The sequence below is a fragment of the Diaphorina citri genome, unplaced genomic scaffold, assembly GCF_000475195.1.
Source record: "Diaphorina citri unplaced genomic scaffold, Diaci psyllid genome assembly version 1.1 scaffold186, whole genome shotgun sequence".
In the NCBI taxonomy this organism is placed as follows: Eukaryota; Metazoa; Arthropoda; class Insecta; order Hemiptera; family Psyllidae; genus Diaphorina; species Diaphorina citri.
The window spans coordinates 256,823-274,697 of record NW_007377623.1 but is presented as its reverse complement, the minus strand read 5'-3'; the positions used below and the strand labels follow the sequence as shown (position 1 = coordinate 274,697).

At 39.2% G+C, this 17,875-nt stretch overlaps 2 protein-coding genes across 3 annotated transcripts in view; one reads left to right on the top strand and one right to left on the bottom strand.

Moving 5' to 3' along the window:
* The first annotated feature begins 324 nt into the window (after positions 1–324).
* The window catches only part of LOC108251946, an 82,492-nt gene continuing 64,941 nt past the window's right edge, over positions 325–17,875 (top strand). The window contains exons 1-2 of the mRNA XM_026820929.1: positions 325–521; positions 991–1,729. Coding sequence (XP_026676730.1) covers positions 1,091–1,729 — 639 coding nt within the window. The 5' untranslated portion in view covers positions 325–521; positions 991–1,090. The remainder of the gene's footprint in view (positions 522–990; positions 1,730–17,875) is intronic.
* Positions 15,625–17,700, bottom strand: LOC103505626. Of its 2 annotated transcripts, none has more exons than XM_008469978.3 (2): positions 17,146–17,700; positions 15,625–15,935 (listed from the first exon to the last, which is right to left on the bottom strand). In XM_008469978.3, the coding sequence occupies exons 1-2, from the start codon at positions 17,391–17,393 to the stop codon at positions 15,845–15,847; spliced, it is 339 nt and encodes a 112-aa protein (XP_008468200.1). In that variant the 5' UTR covers positions 17,394–17,700; the 3' UTR covers positions 15,625–15,844. The 2 variants fall into 2 exon arrangements, with proteins under 2 accessions (XP_008468200.1, XP_008468201.1); XM_008469979.2 differs by having other exon boundaries at positions 17,248–17,700.

Sequence of the window (17,875 nt, the reverse complement as noted above, 5' to 3'; positions counted from 1 at the left end):
TTATGAAAACAAAAAATAATCATGTATTGTGCTTTTCAAAAATATCTCAAAGTACTTTCATTTCTACATCAATTATCATATTTTTCTCAGAGATTTTGTTGCCACTGAGTCGACCGGTTTCTGAAAAATAAAAAACCTGAAGTTCCAGTGAACTCTGTGTTTGAGAAGATGGTATTTGATACTTTAACAATAACATACACAACTGTACATGATACCTATGTGTGGTTGTACCAGAATACTCCATATTATTATACACTTGAAGTATCCTTACACTATCTTCCACTCACAGTCCCCCACTCTGCAAAGTTTTGCCAGATAAGGAAAGTACCTTGGAGACTATAGCCTCTCCGATACTCTTTAGCTCTACTGGAACGATATTTTTGATATTCCTCAGTGTTGATCTATTCTTTCCTTGAGTGTGTTTTGTGCTCTATTAAAGTTTATTGTCTTTAATTCGCCCCGACTAAATTATTGCATGTGGTGAACAAGAATTCCGTCGCCTTCGCCACAATTTTCAAAACGTAATTACGAATATTTCTTTCTCGCATTCCCGATATTTCTTTTCTCGCAAATTTTGCGCTTTGCTTTCTTCCGTGTCTGTAATTATTTCACTGAAACTTTTTTTAAAGAAATCTATAATATATGTAATAGTTATTACCTCTGCCAGCTGAGTAATGAATGGAATGAAACTTTTACGACAGTGTTCCTTTGTTTCTACTAAACTCATTTCTAGCTGTGATAAGCTATGATATTGTTTCGGTCAACGGTACAGCATTAAATTTCGACTAGCTCATTGGTATGTGCTCACTTTTCCAATCTGTCCGTTAATCATAGAAGGGCTGATGGAAATACATATAGATTTTTATGCATATCAAAAGGGAATTATTTAAAAATTTCACATTTATCTCGGTTGGAATTTAAATCCTTTGGACTATTGGACAGTGGCTCGCTGTAATATAAATCAATATTTTATTTATTTTCTTCTCTCAGTTAATTTAAGATAAATTGAAATAGTATCCAAGTGCACTTTGTGAAAACCAAAACAATATTGGTCTTTATTTATTTCTTCGTATTTTATTAATGATCAAACATGACGGCAACTGCAGCTGCTTTAAAAAGGCTGGAAGCTCTGTTCCAAGATGTAAAATTAGATGACGCCGCCAAGAGTGCAACCCAGAGGAAGCGGTCCTCCATCCATGAGCATGTCCACTTTAGTAGCCCTATAGTAGAGGTGGACTCGAAGGACTGTGACATCCATGGGCGCCGTGGCTCCATGGGGAACCTCCTCAGTGCAAGGCGGGATTCACTCGGTAGGCGTGATTCTATCCCGGGGATTAATGCCGTTCCTGCCGCCTGCCTGCGCCGACGTGACTCCTTGGTGCTCGGCTCCGGGGTCAAAGACCTTTCACATGTCTCCTCCTTCCCGTCCTCACTGAGGAAAGATTCCCTGGGCACCTCATCAGGCTCGCTGGTTCGCAAAGATTCCACTGGTACTTCCGCGCGGCGAGATTCCAACGCGTCGCTACGGAAGGATTCGCGTAAGGACTCTCTGAATTCGAACGCGTCCATCCGCAAAGACTCTTTGAATCGGAGACGATTTTCAACGGATTCTTTGGACGGCCTCTCCAGACGACATTCCTGGGATCCGAACAGGAGAGGTTCGTCTGGATCTTCAGGAGGCTGGGATGATCCCATCTATGAGGAAGGTGGTGGCATTCATATCAATAAGGTAATAACTTCTTATCATTTATCGCTATATGACTCACATGCTAATGCTAATAGTTGTAAAGTGAACGCAATATCCTGAGTTAATTGCTTTACTTACCTTCCTTATCTTTTTTCAAAGCAAACACATACGAATATCCTTCCTATACGAGTAGTTCACGGGTTACAATCATTTAGATCTCGATTTATTCAAACAAAGTTATTAACATTTAGATAACGCCATTGTTTGTTCCTCATTCAATTATTAAAATAAATTTGAGCTCTTCGCGTGTCCCCACATGATCCCATCTATGAGGAAGGTGGTGGCATTCATATCAATAAGGTAATAACTTCTTATCATTTATCGCTATATGACTCACATGCTAATAGTCGTAAAGTGAACGCAATATCCTGAGTTAATTGCTTTACTTACCTTCCTTATCTTTTTTTCAAAGCAAACACATACGAATATCCTTCCTATAGTTCCTGAGTAGTTCACGGGTTACAATCATTTAGATCTCGATTTATTCAAACAAAGTTATTAACATTTAGATAACGCCATTGTTTGTTCCTCATTCGCGTGTCCCCACGTACAATATCAGCAGTGCCAAACATTTAAAATTGTCAAACACCTGATGATCTCCTGAGCTGTTTAGTGACCTCCTTGCGTCCTTGCCTATTAATCTTAATTAATAGTTTCTACCAAAATCAACCGAAATGTGACACTCTGATTGTTGCTAACGACTAAGAAGTTATGACACTTGACGTTTGTTACCAAAGAATGATTGCTGTTAGCTACAGGATTATTACGTTTGTGGCGGGTGACTACTGTGATAACAGGGAGTATTAATTTGAGTTTCGTACTTGCTGATTGCTGATGGCGGTGATTTATGACTCCCATTTACAGAACAATAGCTCATCTAGATGATACGTCGCGGATTATATCCAGAGTGAAAGATGACTCAGCTATGAGTTTGAGAAGGGAGTGGAACTTTGGCGGATCATGTACTCTCTGTTTAACATTTGAACATTTTCTTCTCGCTCGATGTAATCTAAAATCCTTTCATGCGTTCAAAATGATCAATTTCAGTCACACCTTGGAATCGTCTTGTTGGTTTTGTACGAAACTTCCTTGCCTTGATTCTCCTATTAATTGAGGTGTTTGACGCAAAAACGACTTATAGCCTAGAAGACTTATACAGCACCATAAGTCTAGAAGTCCGGCTAGCAATTTTCGAAGTCTGATCCATCGTAGGATTAGAAAGGGGCATATGGTCCACCCCAGTGGTGGCATTAAAAATCTAGTTTGACCCCGGGAAGTGGCACTTTTTGGATAAAAATGGGCCATTTCTCGAGAAATTCAAATGAGAAACCCCTCAATTGTATGTTACTAACTACATATATTTCTAAGAGCTCGGCATGATTATCGTTCCTTATCAATATAATTAGTGTCATTTCTATCCGTCAGTGCCAAACATTTAAAATTGTCAAACACCTGATGATCTCCTGAGCTGTTTAGTGACCTCCTTGCGTCCTTGCCTATTAATCTTAATAATTGTTTCTACCAAAATCAACCGAAATGTGACACTCTGATTGTTGCCAACGACTAAGAAGTTATGATACTTGACGTTTGTTACCAAAGAATGATTGCTGTTAGCTACAGGATTATTACGTTTGTGGCGGGTGACTACTATGATAACAGGGAGTATTAATTTGAGTTTCGTACTTGCTGATTGCGGTGATTTATGACTCCCATTTACAGAACAATAGCTCATCTAGATGATACGTCGCGGATTATATCCAGAGTGAAAGATGACTCAGCTATGAGTTTGAGAAGGGAGTGGAACTTTGGCGGATCATGTACTCTCTGTTTAACATTTGAACATTTTCTCCTCGCTCGATGTAATCTAAAATCCTTTCATGCGTTCAAAATGATTAATTTCAGTCACACCTTGGAATCATCTTGTTGGTTTTGTACGAAACTTCCTTGCCTTGATTCTCCTATTAATTGAGGTGTTTGACGCAAAAACGACTTATAGCCTAGAAGACTTATACAGCACCATAAGCCTAGAAGACTTATACAGCATTATAAGTCTAGAAGTCCGGCTAGGAATTTTTGAAGTCTGATCCATCGTAGGATTAGAAAAGGGCATATGGCCCACCCCAGTGGTGGCATTAAAAATCTGGTTTGACCCCGGGAAGTGGCACTTTTTGGATAAAAATGGCCATTTCTCGAGAAATTCAAATGAGAAACCCTTCAATTGTATATGTTACTAACTACATATTTCTAGGAGCTCGGCATGATTATCGTTGCTTATCAATATAATTAGTGTCATTTCTATAATTGTGTGTGTGTGTGTCCATCAGGTAGACCTGACAGGTGGACCTGTGTAATTGTCAGGTCTATCTGATTGTGAGTGACTGGCCTTACTCACTTAACCAAAATAGGATTCTATCCGGGTAGAATCGGGATAGAAGCGAGGATACGATTGTATTATCCGATCCTGTACCCGGATTCCGGGGGCCAAACAGTGTATACCGGGGGGGAGGGGGGAGATTCTCCAAATTTTCGGAATCAGCCCCATAGGGAGCAAATATGAAGCCCGAGGCCGGGACCCCCAAATACGGCCCTGTCTGGCCACATAGAGGTTGCATTATCTTTTGTATTTGTCTAATAGACTTAGCCATAATTTAAATAGCCCTATTGTTCTGGGGGGCTCGGCTCCATTGGATCTTGGATCTAAATAGATTTTTAATTACTTCTTGTTTGAGTGTATGAGTGTTTTCAACTTCTTCACAGATCTGGCCACATAGAGGTTGCATTATCTTTTGTATTTGTCTAATAGACTTAGCCATAATTTAAATAGCCCTATTGTTCTGGGGGGCTCGTCTCCATTGGATCTAAATAGATTTTTAATTACTTCTTGTTTGAGTGTATGAGTGTTTTCAACTGCTTCACAGGCTTACGGATGAAGAATAAGGTCTCCCACAGGTTTTGTGACGAGAACAGAGGCCATGGAAAACCATTTGACTTAACAAATTACCCAGATCTTTAATTATATTCCACTAAAAACACATACCTACAGGTTTTGTGACGAGAACAGAGGCCATGGAAAACCATTTGACTTAACAAATTACCCAGATCTTTAATTATATTCCACTAAAAACACATACAAGTGAATTTGTAACTTAATAACAGATATTATCATTCCAAACATCTCACTGTCATAAGTCCAATATTATATGATTTGAACAAACATTCAACTCCATTTTAGGTTCGTTTTGAACGTATTGCCGATGGAAAACATGTTTTGAGGCAGTGCTTCTCAAAGTTTCTGCCACCGCGGCAATCTTTCGAAGACTCGGCACCCAGGAAGTACACGGAGTAGACCAGCTTATTCTGAATTTGAACAAACATTCAACTCCATTTTAGGTTCGTTTTGAACGTATTGCCGATGGAAAACATGTTTTGAGGCAGTGCTTCTCAAAGTTCCTGCCACCGCGGCAATCTTTCGAAGACTCGGCACCCAGGAAGTACACGGAGTAGATCAGCTTAGTCTGACTGGGAAATTAAAAAAAAAAAAAAAAATGAGTTTTTCACCGCCGTTTTTATTTCATAGCAAAACAACTGCTACATTAGAGGCATGTGGTCTGTGTCGTAGCATGCCCATCCCGTAGTATGCCTCTCATCAGATGGGTATGCCTCCCATACATGTATACGTACTTGGGTATTATAATTTTCAAAAGATTTGATGGAGGGAACTGTAACTGTTAAGGAATCGAATCGTCCCGGAATCGAAGAGAGAAGGAAGACAGGATGCCTCTCATATATGTATACGTACTTGGGTATTATAATTTTCAAAAGATTTGATGGAGGGAACTATAACTGTTAAGGTCTTATCGTCCCGGAATCGAAGAGAGAAGGAAGACAGGATCGGAGAAAGCCAGCCATTCCGAGAACGAACATTATCCGTTCAGGATAACATCCGCCCCGGGCGGAAATCGAACCCGTGGCCTAAAGATCGGGCATTGATCCGGTTCAAAAATTTACCCTATATCTGCACTACCGCTGCACCGTGTGGCATAGATAACCAGGACTTTGATTACTCATCGGACTATTGTTATAAACCGCCTGTGAACCAATGGTACCGCGCTGCTGTGCCAAAGCATTGTTCTGATTGGTGCCAGTAATACTTTATTGCAATCAGTACAGCTCCAACTCCAAGCGCAGTGTTGACAGTAAATTATCATTTGTCCACAGGCCCGTAACCGGCATTTTATTGAGGGGGGACGATTTTTTCTCGCCGACCCCAATTATTTGAAAGTAAACCGCCTGTGAACCAATGGTACCGCGCTGCTGTGCCAAAGCATTGTTCTGATTGGTGCCAGTAATACTTTATTGCAATCAGTACAACTCCAACTCCAAGCGCAGTGCTGACAGTAAATTATCATTTGTCCACAGGCCCGTAACCAGCATTTTATTGAGGGGGGACGATTTTTTCTCGCCGACCCCAATTATTTGAGGGAAAAAAACACCTATACGAGTACACCTACCTACAAAGAAAAACTACCCCCAGAAAGTTGCTATATTTTGTGCTCTAAAGTGGTAGACTGGTAGAAGCCTTAGGCCAGAATAGAATAGTTTCTATCTTTATATTATAAACTACCTACAAAGAAAAACTACCCCCAGAAAGTTGCTATATTTTGTGCTCTAAAGTGGTAGACTGGTAGAAGCCTTAGGCCAGAATAGACAATAGAATAGTTTCTATCTTCTTACTTATATTATAAAAACAAGAGCCATTCACAGCTTAGTCAGGCTAGGGAACTTTAAACACGGAGTAGACCAGCTTATTCTGGCTGGGGAACTTTAAACACGGAGTAGATCAGCTTAGTCAGGCTAGGGAACTTTAAACACGGAGTAGACCAGCTTATTCTGGCTGGGGAACTTTAAACACGGAGTAGATCAGCTTAGTCAGGCTAGGGAACTTTAAACACGGAGTAGACCAGCTTATTCTGGCTGGGGAACTTTAAACACGGAGTAGATCAGCTTAGTCAGGCTAGGGAACTTTAAACACGGAGTAGACCAGCTTATTCTGGCTGGGGAACTTTAAACACGGAGTAGATCAGCTTAGTCAGGCTAGGGAACTTTAAACACGGAGTAGACCAGCTTATTCTGGCTGGGGAACTTTAAACACGGAGTAGATCAGCTTAGTCAGGCTAGGGAACTTTAAACACGGAGTAGACCAGCTTATTCTGGCTGGGGAACTTTAAACACGGAGTAGATCAGCTTAGTCAGGCTAGGGAACTTTAAACACGGAGTAGACCAGCTTATTCTGGCTGGGGAACTTTAAACACGGAGTAGATCAGCTTAGTCAGGCTAGGGAACTTTAAACACGGAGTAGACCAGCTTATTCTGGCTGGGGAACTTTAAACACGGAGTAGATCAGCTTAGTCAGGCTAGGGAACTTTAAACACGGAGTAGACCAGCTTATTCTGGCTGGGGAACTTTAAACACGGAGTAGATCAGCTTAGTCAGGCTAGGGAACTTTAAACACGGAGTAGACCAGCTTATTCTGGCTGGGGAACTTTAAACACGGAGTAGATCAGCTTAGTCAGGCTAGGGAACTTTAAACACGGAGTAGACCAGCTTATTCTGGCTGGGGAACTTTAAACACGGAGTAGATCAGCTTAGTCAGGCTAGGGAACTTTAAACACGGAGTAGACCAGCTTATTCTGGCTGGGGAACTTTAAACACGGAGTAGATCAGCTTAGTCAGGCTAGGGAACTTTAAACACGGAGTAGACCAGCTTATTCTGGCTGGGGAACTTTAAACACGGAGTAGATCAGCTTAGTCAGGCTAGGGAACTTTAAACACGGAGTAGATCAGCTTATTCTGGCTGGGGAACTTTGAACACGGAGTAGATCAGCTTAGTCAGGCTAGGGATTTTTAAACACGGAGTAGATCAGCTTAGTCTGGCTGGGGAACTTTAAACACGGAGTAGATCAGCTTAGTCAGGCTAGGGAACTTTAAACACGGAGTAGATCAGCTTAGTCAGGCTAGGGAACTTTAAACACGGAGTAGACCAGCTTATTCTGGCTGGGGAACTTTAAACACGGAGTAGATCAGCCTAGTCAGGCTGGGGAACTTTAAACACGGAGTAGATCAGCTTAGTCAGGCTAGGGAACTTTAAACAGGGAAAAATCAAATCAAGAATAATAATAAACTGAATATTAAACAAATTAGGTAGGTACATAGGTACTGATTTTCTTTAAACGATCGAATAAACTACGGGCTAAAAGATTCCCGGAGGGTCAGGCCCAGCTTGTTTCTCAAAAGAAAGCCATAAAAAAAAATAAATAAATAAATAAATAAAATAGCTCTGCAGGCCTTTTATTTTTCTCAATAGCCCTCTGTATTTCTTGTCTCATCATCTCATTCTGATCTGTTTCTATAATAATAAACTGAATATTAAACAAATTAGGTAGGTACATAGGTACTGATTTTCTTTAATCACGATCGAATAAACTACGGGCTAAAAGATTCCCGGAGGGACGGACCCAGCTTGTTTCTCAAAAGAAAGCCATAAAAAAAAAAAAAATAATAAATAAACAAAATAGCTCTGCAGGCCTTTTATTTTTCTCAATAGCCTTCTGTATTTCTTGTCTCATCATCTCATTCTGATCTGTTTCTTGTAAAGAAATCTCAAATCTCGCGGCGCGGCTTACCTAGATTCGTATAAGCTAATCCTAATTTTTACGGCCGTTTGCCCCTACACTCCTACACCAAAGCCTCCAGAGTGGGCTTTTTATGTACAAGGACGACGGCAAACTAGGGTACCGCGAGTACCGCGACACACAGTTTGAGAAGCATTATATTTAAAGTCTCTCTCATTACAGTGCGAAGTTTATGGCAGGTTGTTGCAAGAAAGCCATAAAAAAATAAATAATTAAAATAGCTCTGCAGGCCTTTTATTTTTCTCAATAGCCTTCTGTATTTCTTGTTTCATCATCTCATTCTGATCTGTTTCTTGTAAAGAAATCTCAAATCTCGCGGCGCGGCTTACCTAGATTCATATAAGCTAATCCTAATTTTTACGGCCGTTTGCCCCTACACTCCTATAGGGTTGGGACATCGAAATCGATGTTTTGAAAACATCGATACATCGGAACAAAAACATCGATGTCAACATCGATGTTTTTGATTACGATACATCGGATACTCGATATATCGAAGTTTAAAAACATCGATGTATCGAACATCGATGTTTTCGTCTCGATGTCCCAACCCTAGGTGCACCAAAGCCTCCAGAGTGGGCTTTTTATGTACAAGGACGACGGCAAACTAGGGTACCGCGACACACAGTTTGAGAAGCATTATATTTAAAGTCTCTCTCATTACAGTGCGAAGTTTATGGCAGGTTGTTGTAAGATTCTAGTAGGACGGCATCTCTGCAGAGGCTGCACCTAGACGACCCACGCTCCGTAAACTCAGCTAAATGAGAATCTGAAATGTAATTAGGTAATGATTACTTCATGTGTTATCATGGTTGGATACACGGATGTATTCTGCTTGCATATGATTACGATGTTACCTGAAGTGGTTGGATCTTTTACTTATTTGCTGTTGTACATCACAAGAAAATTAAGAAATAAATTAAACCTAGTACTAATTTACCCATACAGTAGGTACTAGATCTTTTTGACTTATCATTTTCCCTAGACTTACCATTTTCACTTTACAAGTTTAGCCAGATTTCTTTATCTTAGCAACTTACCATTTTGTTGACTTTGTTTTCTTGTTACAGGTAAGTCACACTCGTACATCGGAATCATATGACTATAACATATCTCAAAGGCCTTTCCGAGTAAGCAAACTTTATAACCACATAAAAAAGAGGTTTGATGGTCTGTTACGGTCTTATCTTCCCCAAAGAGAAGGAAAATTGTCCCGGGTAAAAATTGTAAAGGTGGAAAAAAAAAGTTGGCAACCCTAGAGCTAGACATAACACCCATTATGGAAACGAGAAACCGGAAATAATATGTTCATAAAAAAAAAAAAACAAGTAGGTATATCAAATATTAAGATCTGGAGATACTGTTGGTATACTGATCACGACCAAAATGAGATTCTTGATGATATGTCCAAATGTCCATATTTAGGAGGGTGACATTTTTATCATGTCCTTCGTGGTAACATGAATGTTCTATTAGCAACACTTTGATTTTTCCGCCTTTTACTTTCCTTATCCTATAGGAAGGAAAGTAATGTAATCGGGTCAAATTTTCGATGGTCAGTTTTTAGTGTCAAAAGTGTCAAAACACGTTTTGAGATCCCTAGAGCCTAAATCCAAAGTTTCAGCCATTGGTCCGTCTGTCTGTCCTGTCTGTAAACAAAATATCTCGAGAACGGTAAGAGCTAGAGACTTGAAATTTGGTATGTATCTTTCAAATGTGACAAGAATGCGACACACAAAAATATCTCGAGAACGGTAAGAGCTAGAGACTTGAAATTTGGTATGTAGATGTCAAATGTGACAAGGATGCGACACGACGAAACTTTTGGTTAAGATCGGTGCAACGGTTGGCGGCATTTTACCGCTTCTGATTGGTGCCAGTAATACTTTATTGCAATCAGTACAGCTCCAACTCCAAGCGCAGTGTTGACAGTAAATTATCATTTGTCCACAGGCCCGTAACCGGCATTTTATTGAGGGGGGACGATTTTTTCTCGCCGACCCCAATTATTTGAAAGAAAAAAACACCTATACGAGTACACCTACCTACAAAGAAAAACTACCCCCAGAAAGTTGCTATATTTTGTGCTCTAAAGTGGTAGACTGGTAGAAGCCTTAGGCCAGAATAGAATAGTTTCTATCTTATCTTATATTATTCTATCTTAACCAAATTTCAAATCTCTAGCTCATGCTGTTCTCGAGATATTTTACTGACACACACACGGACCATTTTGTGGTTGAAACTTTGGATTTGGTACTAACAACTAACTGACCATCGAAAATTTCAACCCACCATATACGAGTATGTACTATTAATTTCATGTACTATAATTAATAGACCTATCGGACATCTAGAAGTGACTAGAAAATTTTGCCACACCAAGTTGAGAACCACCCACTCGTCCAGTTGTGAACCGAGATAAGCACTTCTAACTTGCTGCAAACCAAATATAGACAAGATCTTGACTCTCGGGTTAGAAACCATCAAACAATTGATTGTTGTGGTTGAAACTTTGGATTTGGTACTAACAACTAACTGACCATCGAAAATTTCAACCCACCATATACGAGTATGTACTATTAATTTTATGTACTATAATTAATAGACCTATCGGACATCTAGAAGTGACTAGAAAATTTTGCCATACCAAGTTGAGAACCACCCACTCGTCCAGTTGTGAACCGAGATAAGCACTTCTAACTTGCTGCAAACCAAATATAGACAAGATCTTGACTCTCGGATTAGAAACCATCAAACAATTGATTAAGTAGCACACCTGTTGTGTACGCGCTAGGTTGTGGGTTCGATTCCCGCCCGGGGCGAACTTTATCCTGTACAGATGAGATTTGTTCTCGGAATGGTTGACTTTCTCCTATCCTGTCTTCTTTCTCTCTTCGCTTTCGAGGCGATAAGACCTTAGCAGTTACAGTTGCAGTGCAATAGTCCTAAATTAAAATGGACGCGGCACATAAGGGATCAGGAAGAGACCGCCTTAACATAATAAAAGCAGTTACAGTTCCCTATATTAAACCTCCAACTCTGGCTTTCTCCTATCCTGTCTTCCTACTAAGACCTTAGCAGTTACAGTTCCCTCCATCAAATCTCTTGAAAAAAGCATTGATCATTCATCCTTATCCAATAATTTGACATCAGCATCACTGATTCTGATTAGATATGAAGCCAATTTCTATTGTTTACTTCAAATTATTTATGAATTGAATACATTAAAATTTCATTGACGTCTAGTTAAAATAAATAAGAAATTATAAACAATACACATTCTCTTACGTACAAGCCACTCTTGCTTTCTGTTTGTAAACAATTTGGCTGATGTTTTATTGAACAAACATCGTAAATACACCCAATATACCATGATAAAAGCATCAAATACCAACAAAGCACCTGTTTGATTCAGAAAAGTTAATTAAAACAAAATCAATCTAATACCTATATTAAAGTATGTATGTGTTGAAGCAGAGAATTTTCCCAAGTATCACAGCATTACCGAGTGCCTCATTTGGATCGAGTCTAAGGCCCAAACACATTAATTTGTTCCATCTGGTCTCTATTTTTCTTTTTGCCTAAAAATAAAAGGCCAAACTACTAACAGACCTCAAATGTGGCTGTACGTAAACTTGTAATATTAATATTATTTCCCCTATAAAAGAAGAATTTTTAATCAGCTAACACTGGGGCTTGAAACCTTTACACCAATGAGTTGGGCTAAAGCACAAATTTCCCTGGCCTGAATTAAACCAGTACAGCACCTATAGCAGGTGAAAAAACCCCCTGGAAGAGGCTGAAATTAAATAATCTGTCAGACAATTTACACAAGAACTATGCAATTAAAATAATTATTCTATTGCATTTTATTAGCATTAAGTAAATTCTTACATGAATTAAAAGAAAAATCCAAGTGTCAAACTCAAAAAAAGCAGAAGAGCTAGACGAATAATCTAACTTTTATCTCTTATCAATTTTGTTTACATTTCAAAATTTCAAATAATTCAAAATTTCGCGCTCAAATCACGCACTTTTCCCCTCTTTTCCTTTCGAAAATTTTGTCTTCCAACATTTGTACAGGTGAGATAGGGATCTGTTCCTCCATTTATATTCATACCTCCATGACAAGAACACTTTCGAAAATTTTGTCTTCCAACATTTGTACAGGTGAGATAGGGATCTGTTCCTCCATTTATATTCATACCTCCATGCTTAGAACACAGATGGGACACACACAAGAATTCCACCAACCAGAAAAGGCTAGAGAAGAAATTACCTCAATGACAATAAGAAATCAAGTTAAGTTCTCCTCCAACACGCACAGTCGCACAACACAAAAGTTGTATTCGATTATGTAGAATGTAATTCAGTGAAACATGGCTGAACCAATGAGATTGTGAGATTTCACTGTGTGTTTTAAAAGCGGAATCTCATTGGTCCAAGCATGTTTGACTGAATTTCTCTCGCTTTTAGTTTTCAGTTTTCATTTCTTCGAGATAAAACTCAGGGACGATATAAGGTTTTGTCAAAGATTGCGGTACTAAAACAAGTGAACAAAATAATGACCCTTTCAAATCTTGCGTTCTTATTGGGACACCCTTTATTTGGATATGACAGTAAAGTTCAAAGAATGGGTGATACGGAATAAGAAATATGAGGCTCATACACAATTACACACCGACGATACCAAGTGGAAACGGATCTGAACTTGACCAATGTATGCCTGATTGCATACACGTAAATGTTTAGCAGGCGTTCACACAACTGTTTACTTAGGATTGCATACACGTAAATGTTAGCAGGCGTTCACACAAACCTACCACATACTTTCTTTGTCAAAGATTGCGGTACTAAAACAAGTGAACAAAATAATGACCCTTTCAAATCTTGCGTTCTTATTGGGACACCCTTTATTTGGACATGACAGTAAAGTTCAAAGAATGGGTGATACGGAATAAGAAATATGAGGCTCATACACACCGACGACACGACGATACCAAGTGGAAACGGATCTGAACTTGACCAATGTATGCCTGATTGCATACACGTAAATGTTTAGCAGGCGTTCACACAACTGTTTACTTAGGATTGCATACACGTAAATGTTAGCAGGCGTTCACACAAACCTACCATATACTTTCTACATACATGTGTCGCATTTTATTTAACACTAAGACGAATGCTCGCAAACAACTGTTTGTTGACAACTGCACGGGCAGTTAACCACCCGAAGCGTTACAAAACTCATAATCGCATTGTTCGCAGGAGATCATTTGGTTAACACCCACTCTCCACGCCATCTTGCAGAACCTGCAACAATATCAATAGATCAGTTGCGCTTACTTGGGTGATGATTCACAATCATAGAGCAGGAAAAATGAGGACTTTTTCTTTTTTTAACACCCACTCTCCACGCCATCTTGCAGAACCTGCAACAATATCAATAGATCAGTTGCGCTTACTTGGGTGATGATTCACAATCATAAAGCAGGAAAAATGAGGACTTTTTCTTTTTCTTCTACGACTTCTAGATCCCGAGATAAATCGATTTAAAAAATACCGGTAAATCATGAACTTTGATATCACGGCACACGCTCCCGTAGGCGAAGACGTCACATCAAATGTCCCGAGCAAAGCTCCCTCGCAGGCAACGCATTAATGTGTTTGTGCGTTGATACAAGATACAAGCTTAAGTGAATAGTCTATCTTATGTGTTTTTTCACGGAAAATCAAATGGTGCATCTTTTAGCACTATCCGACTTACAGTTGAGACGTTAAGGGTTCGATACTCCCCTACGTCAATGAATTTTAATCCTTAACTGTAAGTCGGATAATGCTATGAGTTAGGTACATCATTTGATTCGGCGTAAATAATCATATGGGGTAGACCCAGGGGAGTATCGAACCCGTAACTTCTTAACTGTAAGTCGGATTATGCTATAAGATGCACCATTCGATTCGGCGTAAAAAATCACATGGAATTGACTATTCACATGTTTATTTGTAAATGATTCACAGACAAATAGTCACTGTCAAACTCGTTGACACAGTGGAGTATCGAACCCTTAACGTCTTAACTGTACATAAGTCGGATAGTGCTAAAAGTTGCACCATTTAATTTTCCGTGAAAAAACACCTAAGATAGACTATTAATTAAAGGTAGTTGTGCATAAGGCGCGTCAATGAGACATTACAAAAATCCTTTTATAAATATTGTAGGGTAGGTTGAACGCAAAAAGGAACTTTCACAAATGAGCAGTGACCAGTGTTAGGTTAGGGTTAGGTTAAACGCACAAATGTGTTACAACATGTCGTTCGCGCCAGTCAAAACTACATCTAGAACACTCTTAAAGTAAGTTTTTCCTCTTATATAGAAATTTTGAGTAAATTTGCCATTGACGCGCCTTATGCATAATTACCGGCTTTCTCCTATCCTGTCTTCCTTCTCTCTTCGATTTTCGGGACGATAAGACCATAGAAGTTACAGTTCCCTCTGTCAAACCTCTTTCATTTTCCCTTGGTCCTTGGTAATAATGATAAAGAGTGTCCCAATTAAGAACGCAATATTTTATCTTAACTTAATAAATACAGCCCCTTGTGTAACTGACTGACTGACTCACTCATACTAATTCTAACCCACTTCTAGATGTGCTAGGGAGATGCGGTTTTCACCGGCGTTGGATTCCTTATTTTTTGTACATACTGGGAAAAATCGGAAACTCCCGAAATTCCAAACCGTTCCCAAGATATTGACGTTTTTTTGTTCCCCCATAAGAAATACACATTGAACAAGGTTTGAGGCCAGCAAAACTTTTCCTACGTTTAAATATTTTCTCTCGCTTTTAGTTTTCAGTTTTCATTTCTTCGAGATAAAACTCAGGGGCGAAGCCTCGGGAGCGCGAAGCGCGACCTCATGCTCACCCTGCGAAGCCCCATGGAGCGCGCAGAGCCTGCATATTCTAAACCGTGGCGAAGCACGGGTAACCCGCTAGTTGTTTGTCAAAGATTGCGGTACTAAAACAAGTGAACAAAATAATGACCCTTTCAAATCTTGCGTTCTTATTGGGACACCCTTTATTTGGATATGACAGTAAAGTTCAAAGAATGGGTGATACGGAATAAGAAATATGAGGCTCATACACAATTACACACCGACGATACCAAGTGGAAACGGATCTGAACTTGACCAATGTATGCCTGATTGCATACACGTAAATGTTTAGCAGGCGTTCACACAACTGTTTACTTAGGATTGCATACACGTAAATGTTAGCAGGCGTTCACACAAACCTACCACATACTTTCTACAATCTACATACATATGTCGCATTTTATTTAACACTAAACCGTAGTACAAGACGAATGCTCGCAAACAACTGTTTGTTGACAACTGCACGGGCAGTTAACCACCCGAAGCGTTACAAAACTCATAATCGCATTGTTCGCAGGAGATCATTTGGTTAACACCCACTCTCCACGCCATCTTGCAGAACCTGCAACAATATCAATAGATCAGTTGCGCTTACTTGGGTGATGATTCACAATCATAAAGCAGGAAAAATGAGGACTTTTTCTTTTTCTTCTACGACTTCTAGATCCCGAGATAAATCGATTTAAAAAATACCGGTAAATCATGAACTTTGACGTCACGGCATACGCTCCCGTAGGCGAAGACGTCACATCAAATGTCCCGAGCAAAGCTCCCTCGCAGGCAACGCATTAATGTGTTTGTGCGTTGATACAAGATACAAGCTTAAGTGAATAGTCTATCTTATGTGTTTTTTCACGGAAAATCAAATGGTGCATCTTTTAGCACTATCCGACTTACAGTTGAGACGTTAAGGGTTCGATACTCCCCTACGTCAATGAATTTTAATCCTTAACTGTAAGTCGGATAATGCTATGAGTTAGGTACATCATTTGATTCGGCGTAAATAATCATATGGGGTAGACCCAGGGGAGTATCGAACCCGTAACTTCTTAACTGTAAGTCGGATTATGCTATAAGATGCACCATTCGATTCGGCGTAAAAAATCACATGGAATTGACTATTCACATGTTTATTTGTAAATGATTCACAGACAAATAGTCACTGTCAAACTCGTTGACACAGTGGAGTATCGAACCCTTAACGTCTTAACTGTACATAAGTCGGATAGTGCTAAAAGTTGCACCATTTAATTTTCCGTGAAAAAACACCTAAGATAGACTATTAATTAAATATGTATCAATGATTTATGAAATTCGATTGAATTTATTGACAGAGGAGAATTGAACCTGTAACTCCTTAACCGTTTTCTTGAATTCGCCGAGTCTCGAACCCATAACTGTAAGTCGGACAGTCTTAAAAGTTGCACCAATCGATTCCTCGTCAAAAGTTCCATAAGAGAGAATGCTTCGTAGACCCGAAAAGTGTATTGGAGACTTTTATGGGGCAAAAAACTGATTTTACGGGTTAATTTAATATGGGGCACTTTGAGGTTAAACACCCTGTATATAAGTCGGACAGTCTTAAAAGTTGCACCAATCGATTCCTCGTCAAAAGTTCCATAAGATAGAATGCTTCGTAGACCCGAAAAGTGTATTGGGGACTTTTATGGGGCAAAAAACTGATTTTACAGGTTAATTTAATATGGGGCACTTTGAGGTTGAACATCCTGAATATAAAAAATTAAATGAAAAGTTTATAAATCCAAACTAACCGTTTGTGATTACAGCCGCGGTAGTAATTGTATCTTTCTCCGTCGAACTGTACATAACTTATGCAGTTCTCATATGGTTTGACACATAACTGATTAATATACCTTAAATCTTTTGGCACGTGATCACCCTTGCTGGCATAGCAATAAAATATTTTGGTGCGGTTTACAACAAACCGAGCAGGGTGACAGAATGGTAAGAGTGAGACGAACAGGAGGAGGGTGAGAGTGAGAGAGAGGATGTTGGACATGGTACTTTTGAGTTTTCGGAAAACCTGTGGACGGAACCCAAAGGAGGGCTTCAAACAGACACTAGAATTTTCAAGTAATGATCTTCAGCAATAAAGTTCGCTTGAATTTTATTCCTAAAAATCAAACGCGTTTATAAAACTATTTTTGATACTTTTTCGTAAAACTTCAAATGCACTGTAAAGTAATTTTGGTAATTAAAATTATTCTTTTTCTTTCTATTTTTTTCTTACACAGCCACGATTAACATGGAAAATCAAACGAAATTTGGATGTTTTCTCATTATTAAATAGAATTGAAAGCCACTTTTCATTGTTATTCTTTTTCTTTCTATTTTTTTCTTACACAGCCACGATTAACATGGAAAATCAAAAGAAATTTGGATGTTTTCTCATTATTAAATGAATTGAAAGCCACTTTTCATTTGAATTTGAAAGGTCGAGATTAAAATAAGCTAGCTGAAATCAGGAAATCACGCTTGGCA